Genomic DNA, 14,595 nt, shown 5'->3' on the forward strand with positions numbered 1-14,595 from the left:
TCCCCATTCAAAAAAAAAAAAAAAAAAAAATAAAGGAATGGAATCACGTCCTTTGCAGCGATATGGATGCAGTTGGAGGCCATTTCCTTAAGCAAATTACCTCAGAAACAGAAAACCAAATACCACGTGTTCTCACTTGTAAGCAGGAGCTAAACATTGGATGTACACGGACATAAAGATGGAAACGACAGGCACCGTGGGCAAACAAAGAAGGGGGAGAGGAAGAAGGACACGGGTTGAAAAACTACCTATCAGGTACCATGCCTACTACCTGCCTGATGGCTTCAGTCATATCCTAAACCTCAGCATCAGGCAACAGGCCTTTGCAACAAACCTGCACATGTATCCCACGATTCCAAAACAAAAATTGAAAAAAAGTAAAGGACATCCTGACAGGTGCTATAACTTGGATGAACCCTGAAAGAATGATGTCAACTGAAATAAATCCATACCAAAAGGACAGATAATATATGATTCTAGGTATATGAAGTATTTAGAAGAGTCCAATTCATAGAAATAGAAAATAAAATGGTAGCTGCCAGGGGCTGGAAAAGGGAAATGGAGAGTTATTCCTTAATGGGTACAGAATCATGGTTTTCCCAGACTAAAGGAGTTCTGAAGACGTATGGGACAGATTAGGATACAACAAGTAAATGTACTTAATTGCTGAACTTTACACTTAAAAAAATAGTTATGCTGTAGTTCCAGCTACTCTGGAGGCTGAGGCAGGAGAATCACTTGAACCCGGGAGGTGGAGGTTGCAGTGAGCCAAGATCACGCCACTGCACTCCAGCCTGGGTGACAGAGTGAGACCCTGTCTCAAATAAATGCAAAAAATTAGCCAGGCGCAGTGGCGGGTGCCTATAGTTCCAGCTACTCAGGAGGCTGAGGCAAGTGAATGGCGTGAACCCGGGAGGCAGAGCTTGCAGTGAGTGGAGATTGCACCACTGCACTCCAGCCTGGGCAGCAGTGCGAGAAAAAAAAAAAAAAAAAAACCAAAAAACTATTTGATGCTACCATCCGTTCAGCCCTTGAGGATCAGCACTCCATTGATTAAACTATTTTCCACTGACCTTCACTCCCACTCCCAGGTCACCTTCTGTGGTCAATCATTCCAATTAATTCCTTCTACACGGACTCAAATCTCTGTTTCACGTTCTCTGTCATGCGATTCTCTCGGAAAGCCCCGTCCCTGCTGGGCCTGACTCTGCCTGCTCCATCCCTCACTCCTACAGCTGCAGGGAGCTGGGGAGGAACAGCCGCTCCTCCACAGCCTGTTTCCACTCCAACTTCGCGGTGGATCCTCTCCAGGGAAGCTGAGCGCAGCCTGGAAACGAGGCCAGCTCCTCCATTGTTTCTCCCTCCAATCGACGTGGCATCGGCTTACATTTTTGCGTACCTTATTCATGTCCCCGTTACTACAAGATGGCTAGATTCTCTAATTGACTACTTAATTCAAACACTTACAGCATTACATCATCCAGAGACAAAGAGAAAGAAAAGGCAAATTTTTTTTTTTTTTAGATGCAGTCCTGTTCTGTTGCTTAGGCTGGAGTGCAGTGGTGTGATCTCCACTCACCTCCACCTCCTGGGTTCAAAGGATTCTCCTGCCTCAGCCTCCCGAGTAGCTGGGAGTGCAGACGCCCACCACCACACTCGGCTAATTTTTGTGTTTTTAGTAGAGATGGGGTTTCTCCGTGTTGGCCAGGCTGGCCTCAAGTGATCTGCCTGCCTCGGCCTCCCAAAGTGATGGGATTAAAGGCGTGAGCCACCGCGCCCGGCCAGAGTGCTAATGTTAGGAAAAAACTTCGGAATTGTGAACCACCTTAAAGAATCTTGATTCCCCCAGGAATCCCTGAACTACATTTTGGAAAGAGCTAACCTGAGAGATATACAAATAATACGTGAAAGTATAAACGGAAGCCATCTGAATATAGAATCAGGAGGTTATTCAAAAGAAAAACAAATGAACTGTGGGACATTGGCATCACTTTCCTGTTCTCTGCAGCTGCATTTGGCTGGGGCAGACTCACCCTTCCCCTGCTACCTGTTCCCATTCTGTTTCCATGGTGACTCATCTCCGAGGACACTGCATGTTGCTAGGCAACCAGATCAGCTCCTCCATTCTCTCCCCTACCCCCACTAATTCCTACTTTGTTTCTGCTGTTCTATCCTCGTAGCTGCAACCCTGCACCCAGGTGATGTTAAATTTGAGGGGAACACAGCATCGTTGACGTCTGACACCATGTGTAATTCTCCAAGCTACAGGTGTCCACCTTTCCTTTGCTGACATCGCATGTGGGTGATGCTGGGGTGTCAGTGCTTGCTGTGAAGAAAAGCACCTGTCACATGAAAACTAGCAAGGATGAGGAAATGGGGGCGACATGGCCTAGTCCGAGTCCAAAGTTTTAGAAGTCGTGGAGTGCCCAAAAGGCACACACATCCTATTATTAAGTAACTGTCATCATGGCAGAAGGAAAGGAATTGTATTTTTCCTTTCAAATCACCAACACCCATTAACATGGCTACTATCCATTAAGCAGAATGTAGCAGGTGTTGGCAGGGTTTGGCGAAATTGGAGCCTTTCTGTACTGGTGTTGGAAATACGACATGATGCAGGGGCTGTGGAAAACAGGAAGATGGTTCCCGATAAATTAATAATAAAATAACCATCGGACCCAGCAATGCCACTTCCGGGTATCTACCGGAAAGATTTGAAAGTGAGAATGAAGAGATATTTGCACAAACATGTTCATGGCAGCATTATTCATAATAGTCAAAGGTGGAAGCAGCCCAAGTCTCCATTAAAACTAAATGGGTAAACTAAATATCATGTTTATATACAATGGAATTTTACTGAGCCTTTTTTTTTTTTTTTTTCTGAGTCTCGCTCTGTCGCCCAGGCTGGACCGCAACGGCTCAATCTCAGCTCGCTGCAACCTCCACCTCCCGGATTCAAGTGATTCTCCTGCCTCCTCCCGGATTCAAGTGATTCTCCTGCCTCAGCCTCCCGAGTCGCTGGAATTACAGACTCCCATCACCATGCCCAGCTAATTTTTGTCTTTTTAGTAGAGACAGGGTTTCACCATGTTGTCCAGGCTGGTCTCGAACTCCTGACCTCAGGTGATCCACCCGCCTCAGCCTCCCAAAGTGCTGGGATTACAGGCATGAGCCACCGAGGCCAGCCTACTCAGCCTTTAAAAGCAAGAGAATTCTGATTCATGCTACAGTATGAACTAAAGAAACACTACATCAAGTGAAACAAGCAGTCAGAAAATGACAAATATGGTGTAATCCAACTTCTCTAATGTACATAGAGTGCCCACATTAATACAGACAGAAAGCAGAACGATGGTTCCAAGGGCCTGGGAAGGCGGACATAGGGAGTGCTGTTTAATGGGTACCATTTCAATCCATTGTGGTCTGGGTGATTTGTAAACAATAAACATTTATTTCTCCCAATTGTAGAGACTGGGAAATCCAGGATTATGGCGGCGGCAGACTTGGTGTCTGCTGTAGTCCCATTTCAAATAGATTGCTTCGTCTAGGGCTCCTCAAGTGGTAGAAGGGACAGCAAGGCAATTCAATGCCCTCTTAGCAGGTGTTAAACCAAGCCTGGGTGCAGCGGCTCATGCCTGTCATCCCAGCACTTTGGGAGGCTGAGGTGGGTGGATCACCTGAGGTCAGGAGTTCAAGACCAGCCTGGCCAACATGGTGATACCCTGTCTCTAGTGAAAATACAAAAATTAGCTGGGCGTGGTGGCACATGCCTGTAGTCCCACCTACTAGGGAGGCTGAGGCAGGAGAATCCCTTGGATCCGGGAGGCGGAGGTTGCAGGGAGCCAAGATCATGCCACTGCACTCTAGCCTGGGTGACAGAGTGAGACTTTGAAGGTGCTAATCCATACATGAGAGCACGACCCTCTTAATGTAATCACTTCGCCAAAGGCACCACCACAACGGGAATTAAGTTTCAACTCATGAATCTGGGAGGACGTTCAAACCATAGCAGGTCCCATTTCAGTGTTGCAGGACTGAAAGAATCCTGGAGCGTGATGGTGGAAACCATGCAAACAGTGAGAATGGGCTACATACTGCTGAACTGGGCACTGAAAAAATGGTTCGAATGGTAATCTTATGTTTTGCCATGTTTTTACGTTCAAGGTTAATGTTGGTAAGACAATTGCTTAAAATGGTAAATTTTATGGTATATGTATTTCGCCACACTTAAAAATTGCTGGTCATGGGGGCTCACGCCTATAATCCCAGTATTTTGGGAGGCCAAGGTGGGCGGATTGCCTGAGGTCAGGAGTTCAAGACCAGCCTGGTCAACATGGTGAAACCCCATCTCTACTAAAAATACAAAACTCAGCCAGGCATGGTGGTACACGCCTGTAATCCCAGCTACTGGGGAGGCTGAGGCAAGAGAATCGCTTGAACCCGGGAGGTGGAGGTTTCAGTGACTCGAGATGGCACCACTGCACTCCAGCCTGGGCAACAATAGTGAAACTCCATCTGAAAAAAAAAGAAAAAGGAAAAGAAAAGTTTAAAGAAATGTCTACTTACTTTTGCATTATGCTAGAATGCCACCTATTGATGGCAAAGCACTGATATCATAACACATTGCCTCAAATTAGAATAAAAAGAGAAGACAAAAGAGATCTTACAATGGGTATGTTTATATATGGTTTGTTTGTTTTTTGAGACGAAGTCTTATCCTGTAGCCCAGGTGGGAGTGCAATGGTACAATCTCGGCTCATTGCATATCTTAATGAAATAAAATAAAAATAAATGGTGATGATGGGCCGGGAGCAGTGGCTCACGCCTGTAATCCCAGCACTTTGGGAGGCCGAGGCGGGAGGATCACCTGAGGTCAGGAGTTCGAGACCAGCCTGACCAACACGGTGAAAACCTGTTTCTACTAAAAATGCGAACATTAACCGGGCATGGTGGCAGGTGCCTGTAGTCCCAGCTACTCCGGAGCCTGAGGCAGGAGAATCGCTTGAACCCATGAGGCGGAGTTTGCATTGAGCTGAGATCCTGCCATTGCACTCCAGCCTGGGTGAAAAGAGCGAGACTGTCTCAACAAAGAAAGAAACAAAAACAAAAAACATTTCACAGACAAGGCACAGGGAGGTCAAAGCACTTGAAGGAGTTTTCAGGAGGCACCAAGAAGCTTGCATTTCAGGTGTGTGTTCCTTGTGCTTCAAGGAGCCCATTTGGCAAGGGCTATTCCTGCGGGGAGGGTGGGAGTAAAACTGGATTTCCTGGGTCTGTAGAGCTGAGGACCCCAACCTGGCTTAGAGTGACTTCTTCGTGGCCCCCCTCCCTTCCCCCTTGATCCCAGAGCCTTCCACTGGAATCTTGTCTTTTTTCCTCTTATTTTTAAAGGGATAGGTTAGTTCTGAGCAGGATTGGTCCTTCCTTCTGTGATGCAACAGTGCCCTCAAGTGATTCAGTGAAGCTTGAAATGTATCTTTGCAAGTGACTGAAGAACAAAGTAATATTTATCATGATTTACATTTTGCCTGCTTCCTTTTTTCTTTTGATTCTTTGGCTAAAGTAGGACTTGGTAATTTGTTCTAATTGTACTTAGAACCAACATTTATCTCAACAGTCTTCCTCAGTCAGTTCTCTCTCCACACCCCTTCCTGCCCACTTCCCATAAGACTCCTGCTGTGGAAAGTGTTGTTGTTTTTGAGACGGAGTCTCTCTCTGTCACCCAGGCTGGAGTGCAGTGGCGCGATCTCAGCTTACTGCAACCTCCGCTTGGTGGTTCAAGTGATTCCCCTGCTTCAACCTCCGAAGTAGCTGGAATTACAGGCACGCGCCACCACGCCCAGCTAAGTTTTGTATTTTTAGGAGAGATGGGGTTTCACCATGTTGGCCAGGCTGGTCTCGAACTCCTGATCTCAGGTGATCCACCCGCCGCGGCCTCCCAAAGTGCTGGGATGACAGGCGCCCGGACTCAGCTGCCTTCTTTCTAAGTCTGTGGGCTCGGCCTCATCCCCTGAGCAAGTAAAAGGTCCCACCCCTGAGTCAGTGCTGGGCGGGGCTCGGGGCAGCCGCCCGCCCTCCTGGGGACCCCAGGGGCCAGAGCCGGCGGACCTAGCGCGTGCCGACGCTTAGCCTTCTGGGAGTTGTAGTTTCGATGACCCAGGCTCTGGAAGCCTTAGTCGCGGTACCGGCGAGCGCGCAGCGCCTCCTGGGAGTTGTAGTTCCTAAGAGCCGGGCGGGCCTGATGCGCAGGCGCAGTCCACCCGGGCCTGGAGCTCCGGCCACTCCGCAGTGACAGAAGTGTTGACCTTCGCTCCTCTAAGGAAGGAGGTCCCAGGGTTTGTGTTGGCCCAGGAGGACCCGAGACTGAGTAGAAGCGGAGCCGACTCCACCAGGCTGGGAGGGGGCCGGCCGGCGCGTTCGGAGGTGATCCCGGGAGGCGAAAGTAACGGTGTGTAGTGTGCGCGTGCGCGCGTGTTCGTGCAGGTGTGTGACCGCGTGTGAGCCCGTGCCTGTGTGTCACTGTGTCTGCACCTGCTCACTCGGCGGTGCCAGCCCGTCACTGTGTCTGTACCTGCTTACTCGGCGGTGCCATGCCGTGCAAGTGTGCGACTGCCTGTGAGGCCATCCCTGAGTGTCACTGTATCTGAACCTGGTCACTCAAAGGTGCCAGCCCAGACTGGTGTGTGACCGCGTGTGAGCCCGTCCCCGAGTATCGCTGCGTCTGCACCTGCTCACTCGGCGGTGCCAGCCCGGGCAGGTGTGTGACTGCCTGTAAAGGCATATGACACTTTATCGGTGTGTCATGTGTTCATTCATGTCAAGCGGTGTCTGCAATTCGCAGCATTTCACATACACGTGTCACTGACTTTGGGCAAGTCCCAAAGTTCTCCTGGATGTGAGGTGTGTGACCCCACGTGTGCATGTCTGGGTGTGCCATTGTGTAGACTGGCTCGGCCTGCCAGCACAACGATGGGTGACCTGGGTATGCGAGCCTGTAGAGTGCCATGCTGTCTGAAGTGTGTGCATCCACACACACGCGATGGAGACGCTGCACACGTGGGCTTTGGCCATGCTGGAGCTCTGTCCAGTGTGACTGCACACGTGTCCAGCCATCCCCTGTGGGTGTGCCCCGGTGATGGCCTGCCTGTGTGGAGCAGGTGGTGTGTGTGACCTTGTCCTTCTCTGTGCACCTCTTCACACGGGGATGCTATGTGTGGGGCTGGGTGTGTGTGTAGCTACGTGTGCCCAGGACCCTGTGTGCACGTGTGAGTGTGGCTGCAGGTGAGGGCTTCCCACCTGCCTCCTTGCATGGGGGTTGGGAGGGCGACTGTGTGTCCCTGGATATGGGTGTGGGTGTCTCTGCATGTCTGTGTGTGTCTGGGTGGGTATGATTGTGTATGACCCTGTATGTGTCAGAGTGTGACATCATGCATGTGTGTACCCGTGATCCTGTAATAGAGTAAGAAATATATGTTTACTCTTTATCCCCAGCTCCTGGTACCAGAGCCCCTAAAACCCTTGGAATTTCCTGAGTGACAGGGGTAAAAGGAGTGTCTTTTGCAACTCTTAATAAGCCCCTTTCAACCACACCTGTGTTTATGCTAATGGAGGACTCCTGGTAGACCCCTAAGTACATTTATGCTAATGGAGGACTCCTGGTAGGCCCCTAGGATGGACCTCCTGGGAGGGGAGAGGGCTGGAAATTGAGTTCATCACTGATGGCCAGTGTCATCACACCTATGTCAGTCACGCCTGTGTCATGGAACCCCCATCACTGCCCTAAACTTAGGGTTTGCCGAGCTCTGGGGTTGTCGGGCACCCAGAGAGGGCACAGTGCTCTGAGCTCCTCCCCATACGCTGCCCTGCGTGTCTTCCATCTGGCTCTTCCTGAGTTGTGTCCTTTATTGGAAACCAGTAACAGTAAATAAAGCGTGTCCCTGAGTTTGATGAGCTGTGCGAGCAGATCACCAAACGCAGGGAAGGGGTGAGGTAGCTTTATGGCTGGTGGCTGCCTGTGCCTCCCAGCCAGAGCAGATTGGAGACTTGGGTGTTGGTGTGGAGAAAGCCCACGTGTCAGAAGTGCTGGGAGTAGACAGCTTTCTTCTACTGCCCCGGAGCAAGCCTGTGTCTCCCCTTGGGGGCTCCCGTGTGTGTGTGCACAATGCCCCAGGTTTACCCAACCCCGCTGTGAACCCACGTGCCCTCCCCCCACACGCAAGGTGGGTACCCCTGCACACTCTGCGGATGCTGGTGGACGTGGTGCCTGAGCCGAGCCAGCCTGGTCCCCACCAGCTGAGTTCTTACCAGCACACGTGACTTCCTGTGTGAGCTGACCCCCACCCCGCTCTACCTCGTCTTCCCTGCCTTGCACCTCAGTTGCTGTGTCCAACCCCACAACCCCTTTACCTTTCCTCTACCACCCTTGTCACCGTCCTGCCCTGGGACCTTTGCACTTGCTGTGTTTGCCACCCTGATCACAGACATCATCACTCCCTGCCTCAGGGCCTCCTCTTGTCCTCTTGCTGAGGCACACGCTGCGGGAAGAACATGTCAGGCAGAAAGAATAGCCTAAGCAAAAGCCCTCTCTTGACCAGGTGTGGTTGGTGGTGCCTGCCTGTGATCCAGGCCCTTTGGCAGGCTGAGGTGAGAGGATCACTTGAGCCCAGGATTCCCAGGCTACAGCGAGCTGTGATCACACTACTGCACTCTAGCCTGGGCAACAGAGCAAGAAAGACCCTGTCTCAAAGAGAAGAAAGGAAAAAAGCCCTATTTTAGGTCCTTTGGGGTGTGACAGAATGCCATACTCTGGTGGCTTAGAAACAGCACTTATTGGCCGGGCACAGTGGCACACGCCTGTAATCCCAGCACTATGGGAGGCCAAGGCGGGTGGATCATCTGAGGACAGGAGTTGGAGACCAGCCTGACTCATATGGTGAAACCCCATCTCTACTAAATAAAAAAAATTAGCCGGACATGGTGGCGCACGCCTGTAATCCCAGCTATGCAGGAGGCTGAGGCAGGAGAATCACTTGAACCCGGAAGGCGAAGGTTGCAGTGAGCCAACAGCGTGCCATTGCACTCCAGCCTGGGCACCAAGAGCGAAACTCCGTCTCCAAAAAAAAAAAAAAAGGAAGAAAAAAGAAAGAAAGAAACAACATTTATTTCTGCACAGTTCTGCAGCGGGAAGTCCAAAGTCAAGGTGCCCACAGGTTTGGTGTCTGGTGAGGGCTGCTTCCTGGTTCATAGACCGGGCCCTCTTGTGTCTTCATTTGGAGGAAGGGGCAAGGGAGCCTTCCAGGTCTTCTTTTGTTTTTTGTTTTTTTTTTTTTTTTTTTTTGAGACGGAGTCTTGCTCTGTCGCCCAGGCTGGAGTGCAGTGGCTGGATCTCAGCTCACTGCAAGCTCCGCCTCCCGGGTTTATGCCATTCTCCTGCCTCAGCCTCCGGAGTAGCTGGGACTACAGGCGCCCGCCACCTCGCCCGGCTAGTTTTTTGTATTTTTTAGTAGAGACGGGGTTTCACTGTGTTAGCCAGGATGGTCTCGATCTCCTGACCTCGTGATCCGCCCGTCTCGGCCTCCCAAAGTGCTGGGATTACAGGCTTGAGCCACCGCGCCCGGCCCAGGTCTTCTTTTGTAAGGGCAGGAATCCAACGCCTGAGGGCTCCAGCCTCATGTCATCATCACCTCCCAGAGGCCCCACCTGCCAGCACCACCACAAAGGGTTAGGATCTCACACAGGAAGTGGGGAGCACAAAGCTTCAAACACAGCCTGCCCAGCAGCAGCAGGAGTGCCCGGAGGAGGCCGTGGCTGTGGCTGCAGCAGCATGAGCACAGTACAAGGAAGGCGTCGTTGAGGTTGAGGACAAGGGCTCAGGGAGAAGGCTGGCTTTTGAGGGAGCCATTCAGGGTTTTCAGCAGGAGGACAAATGAGAGGAAGGACAGTGAGGCCAGGTGGCCTGGATGTGGGCCCTGGGGTGGCCGCATCCGGAACCTCTCCCTGGGAGAAACTGGTGAACCTCTGCGTGGTGCTGCACAGCCCTGTGCCCGCACGCTGGCGGTTACCCCTGCGTCTGTGCCTTGCAGACATTCCCGTGCCCGCGAATCGCCGGGCTCTTGTTCCCAAGCAGATTCGAATCGGGCCTGGGGAGGGCCTGAGCTCTGTGTGTGTCACTGAGGTTTCAGGCCAGGATGGAGCCGTGCTGAATTCAGAGTGGAAATCGGGGACAAAGTGTCAAGGCTGCAGGACTCAGCCTCTGTGGCACTGTGATATAACAAGGAATGTATCTTTGGCCTCCGCCGCAGGTCCCCAGCATAGATCTCCTAAAACTCTTGTAGATTGCGGAGCTAGGAGGAGCTTTGGTCCAATATTTGGTCTTTGATCCCAGTTTCTGACACAGAGCTTCCAAATCCCTTGGAATTTCCTAGGAGGGTCTTTTGACCTTTTTTTCTAAAGAGGTGACTCTCGGTGGGCTCCTGGACAGCCTCAGGATAGGGGTGGTTGCCAGGGGAACCAACCACTTGATCTGAGGGTTGGGACTTTCAGCCCCACCCCAACGCCTACCTCCGTGGAGGGGAGAGGGCCTGAAGGTTGAGCTGATCACCTATGGCCAATGAGTCAATCAGTCCTGCTTACATAAGGAAGCTGCCATAAAAACCCAAGAGGACAGGGTTCGGGGAGCTTCCAGACAGCTGAACACGTGGAGGTTCCCGGAGGGTGCCCCCAGGGAGGCCATGGAAGCTCCACGCCCCTTCCCCCATACGTTGCCCTATGTAGCTCTTCATCTGTATCCTTTAAATGATCCTTTGTATTAAACCAGTAAATGTAAGTGCTTCTCTGAGTTCTGTGAGTCACTCCAGCCCATTAACTGAGCCCAAGGAAGCAGCCGTGGGAACCCTGATTTATAGGTCAGAAGTGCAGGTGACAACCTACTGCTGGTGATGGCCATCTGAGATGGGGCAGGCTTGTGGGACTGAGCCTCAGCCTGTGGGGTCTGCACCAATATTGGGTAGACAGTGTTGGAATGGAGGTTAGTTGTGCGATGCCCAGCTGGCATCTGCTGGAGTGGCTGTTGCTGGAGAGAAATTCCCACACGTGTGGGTGACCAGCGGTGAAGAGTCGTGTCCTGAGTGGTGAGAGTAGGGAAATCACAGGGTGTTCCTATACCTCGCACAGCTGCAGGTCATGCACCTGCCCCGTGTGCCCATTGAGAGGAGAGGGATGTCACCTTGCCTGGATCCTTCCTAGACTGAGAGCCTGGATGTATGACCCTCCCTCCATGCACCCTTCCAGGTTTCCTGTCCTTGGCGTGTTTGTGTGTTCCACACACGCCCTGTCGCCCCGTCTCTGCTGGGTTGGGGACTCGGGGAGAGCTCAGAGGCTGTGAATGCAACTTTGGGCACAGCAGGGAGCAGCGCGGAGGCACTGATGGGGGTCTGTAGACAGAGCGATGTAATGCAGGGGTTGGGGGGCACTGGACCCTCTGGATCCAAACCAGCAGGGTCTTTCCGGGGTTTGCGGGAGTAAATCTTCACCCCCAGGATGAGCCAGAGAGGCCTCCACTTAGCCCCCCCATCCCAGAGGGCAGAGCTCAAGGCCCAGCACTGTCTGCTGTATGACAGTATGTTTCAACTGCTGTATAAACTGTGTGTTTACTAGTTGGTTCAGGGAATGCCTGTGTGTGAGGGGCTGAGCCCACACTTAACATGAGGCCAAGCTTCCTGAGAGCCCCACCATGGCCCTCAGGAGAAGGGGAGGCTGGAGCCCTGTTTAGAGAGAGAAAACCAGGCAGAACCTCAGAGCAGGTAGCCACACAGCCTGGAAATGCCCCCCACCCCCGAGCAGTGTGAGCCCCTCCTCTGGGGCTAGCCCCAGCATGATGAATCCACAGGCAGCTGCCTCCTTCCCTCTCTCACTAACAGGCAGTCATTTGTCCATCTATCTTCCCATTCTGTTAGAACTAAAGTATCAGAAGTCAGTGGTGAGTTTCTGTCCAGTGTGCAGGTCCAGTGTACACCAGGCAATTGGTATAAATCCTTCAGCATCACAGCCCCACTAGAAGTAACTAAATGTATGGCTTCCGTTATGGCGTTCTAAAAAGCACAGTGATTTCCTGGGCTTATATAAAAACAGATCCCTGTTTTCCTCTGAGAATGTGGAAAGCACAGACAGGTTGAGGTCACCATCTCTAATGGGGACCCTGGGCCCAGGGGCCAGCTTGAACCTCTGAGCCTGGGAGACCCTGGGCAGCTCCTTCACTGCCAGAGCCCTGTAGAAGGGGGGCATAGTGAGTTGAATAGTGTCCCCCATAATGTGAAATCTGGGATCGCTGTTGGCTGATTCTGTGTGGGGAGGGCTCTCTTCCTGGTTTACAGACGGCCGCCTTCTCCCTGTGTCCTCACACGCAGAGAGGGCAGAGAGAGCAGAGAGTAAGTGAGCCCCCTGGAGTCTCCTCTTAGAAGGACGCTAATCCTATTAAGAAGGGTGCCTCATGACCTAATCATCCTCCAAAGGCCCCACATCAAACACTGTCACACTGGGAATTAAAGTTTCAACTGATTTTTTCCCCAGAAAAGAAAACTGTCTTTCCAGGTATCTTAGCTCCGGCTTACAAACAGACAAACACATCACAGATTAGGTGGCTGAAGCAACAAACACTTATTTCTTCACAGTGCTAGAGGATGGGAGTCCGAGATCAGGGTGCCAGCATGGTCGGGCCACGCTGAGGGCTCACTTCCTGGCTTGCAGACGGCTGGCTGCCTTCTTGCCATGTGTTCACCTGACAGCGAGCTCTGGTGTCGCTTCCTCTTCTTATCAAAACATTAGTCCCGGCCAAGCGCAGTGGCTCACACCTGTAATCCCAGCACTTTGGGAGGCCAAGGCAGGTGGAACACAAGGTCAGGAGTTTGAGACCAGCCTGGCCAATATGGTGAAACTCCATCTCTACTAAAAATTCAAAAATTAGTCAGGCATGGTGGCATGTGCCTGTAGTCCCAGCTACTCCAGAGGCTGAGGCAGAAGAATTGCTTGAACCCCGGAGGCAGAGGTTGCAGTGAGCCAAGACTGTGCCACTGCACTCCAGCCTGGGCAAACAGAGCAAGACTCCATGTCAAAAAAAAAAAAAAAAAAATTAGTCCCATTGTGGGGGCCCCACCCTCATGACCCCTTCTAAACCTAATCACCTCCCAAAGGCACCATCTCCAAAAAGCATCACCTTGGGAGTTATGGCTTCCATGTATAGATTTTGAGGGGGTACAATTCAGTACACAGCACCCGATTACAAGGCCATATTTTAAGAGCTGACAAATTCGTGCTTTCTTTTCTTTTAATTTCAGGGATGTTTTAAATTTGTTTTTAGTTCCATTAAATCCGTGATTCCCAACTGGGGGCAATTTTGCCCCCAGGAGAGGGGACACCTGGCAGTGTCTGGAGACTTTAAAAAAAAATTCAGACAGGGTCTCACACTGTCATCCAGGCTAGAGGGCAGCAGTGTGATCACCACTCACTGCAGCCCCAACCTCCTGAGCTCAGGTGATCCTCTTGCCTCAGCCTCCTGAGTAGCTGGGACCACAGGTGCCCAACACCATGCCTGGCTAATTTTTTTTTTTTTCATTTGTAGAGATGAGATCTTGCTGTGTTGCCCAGGCAGCAGACAGTTTGAGACAGTTTGCTGGTCTCAAACTCCTGGGTTCAAGCAACCACCTGCCTTGGCCTCCCAAAGTGCTGGGATTTCAGGCATGAGCCACCACGTCCGTTGTTGCAGCTCGGGGATTGAGGGGTAGTGTCCCTGGCATCCAGTGTGGACAGACCAGGGACGCTGCTCAACATCTCACAACCCACAGGATGGGTCCTGCCACACCGAATTATTGGACCCAAAATGTCATTGGCACAGAGGTCCAGGGACCCCAGGCTAAGTCCTTCCCAGTTCAGCTGTTAGCCATTTTTCCAGCTCAGGACAAGTGACAATGTTTAATTTTTTTTTTTTTTTTCTATCTTTTGCCTTTCAGACCCAGAGAAGAGATGTGAGATCAAGACAGCAGCCCAGGGATCGAGGATGGAAGGACTCTTGAGCGTCGCCCTCCAGGGCGCAGAGTTGGAAGGAAACTGGAAACGCCAGGGCCGGCGTGAGGACCTGCAGGAAAACCAGGAAAGCTGTCCAGAGCCAGAGGCCGAGGCCTGCAAGGGAGACCCTGCCGGGGACGACATCCAGGAACGCGATGAATTCAGCCGAATCCCAAGAACCATATCGAGCCCTGCTGCTACCCAAGCCAGTGTCCCCGATGACAGCAGGCCCCAGAGGTGCAGTGCGCCCAGAAAGAGCCCGAAGCAGAGGCATCCTGACAGCCGCCAGCGGGAGAGAGGTGGCGGCCCCAAGAAGCCGTGGAAATGCGGGGACTGCGGGAAGGCCTTCAGCTACTGTTCCGCGTTCACCCTGCACCAGCGAATCCACACCGGGGAGAAGCCGTTCGCGTGCCCCGAGTGCGGCAAGGCCTTCAGCCAGAGCGTGCACCTGACCCTGCACCAGCGCACGCACACGGGCGAGAAGCCCTACGCGTGCCCCGAGTGCGGCAAGGCCTTCAGCCAGGGCTCGTACCTGGC

The 14,595-nt window shown here is 52.0% G+C and overlaps 1 protein-coding gene across 1 annotated transcript in view; it reads left to right on the forward strand.

Moving 5' to 3' along the window:
* ZIM2 (zinc finger, imprinted 2) overlaps window positions 1-14,595 on the forward strand; it is a 32,913-nt gene that overhangs the window by 17,368 nt on the left and 950 nt on the right. The window contains exons 4-5 of the mRNA XM_011932566.1: window positions 6,250-6,448; window positions 14,004-14,593. Of these exons, the coding sequence (XP_011787956.1) occupies window positions 6,250-6,448; window positions 14,004-14,593 (789 nt within the window). The remainder of the gene's footprint in view (window positions 1-6,249; window positions 6,449-14,003; window positions 14,594-14,595) is intronic.

The sequence above is a fragment of the Colobus angolensis genome, unplaced genomic scaffold (assembly GCF_000951035.1).
Source record: "Colobus angolensis palliatus isolate OR3802 unplaced genomic scaffold, Cang.pa_1.0 Scaffold96, whole genome shotgun sequence".
Lineage (NCBI taxonomy): Eukaryota > Metazoa > Chordata > Mammalia > Primates > Cercopithecidae > Colobus > Colobus angolensis.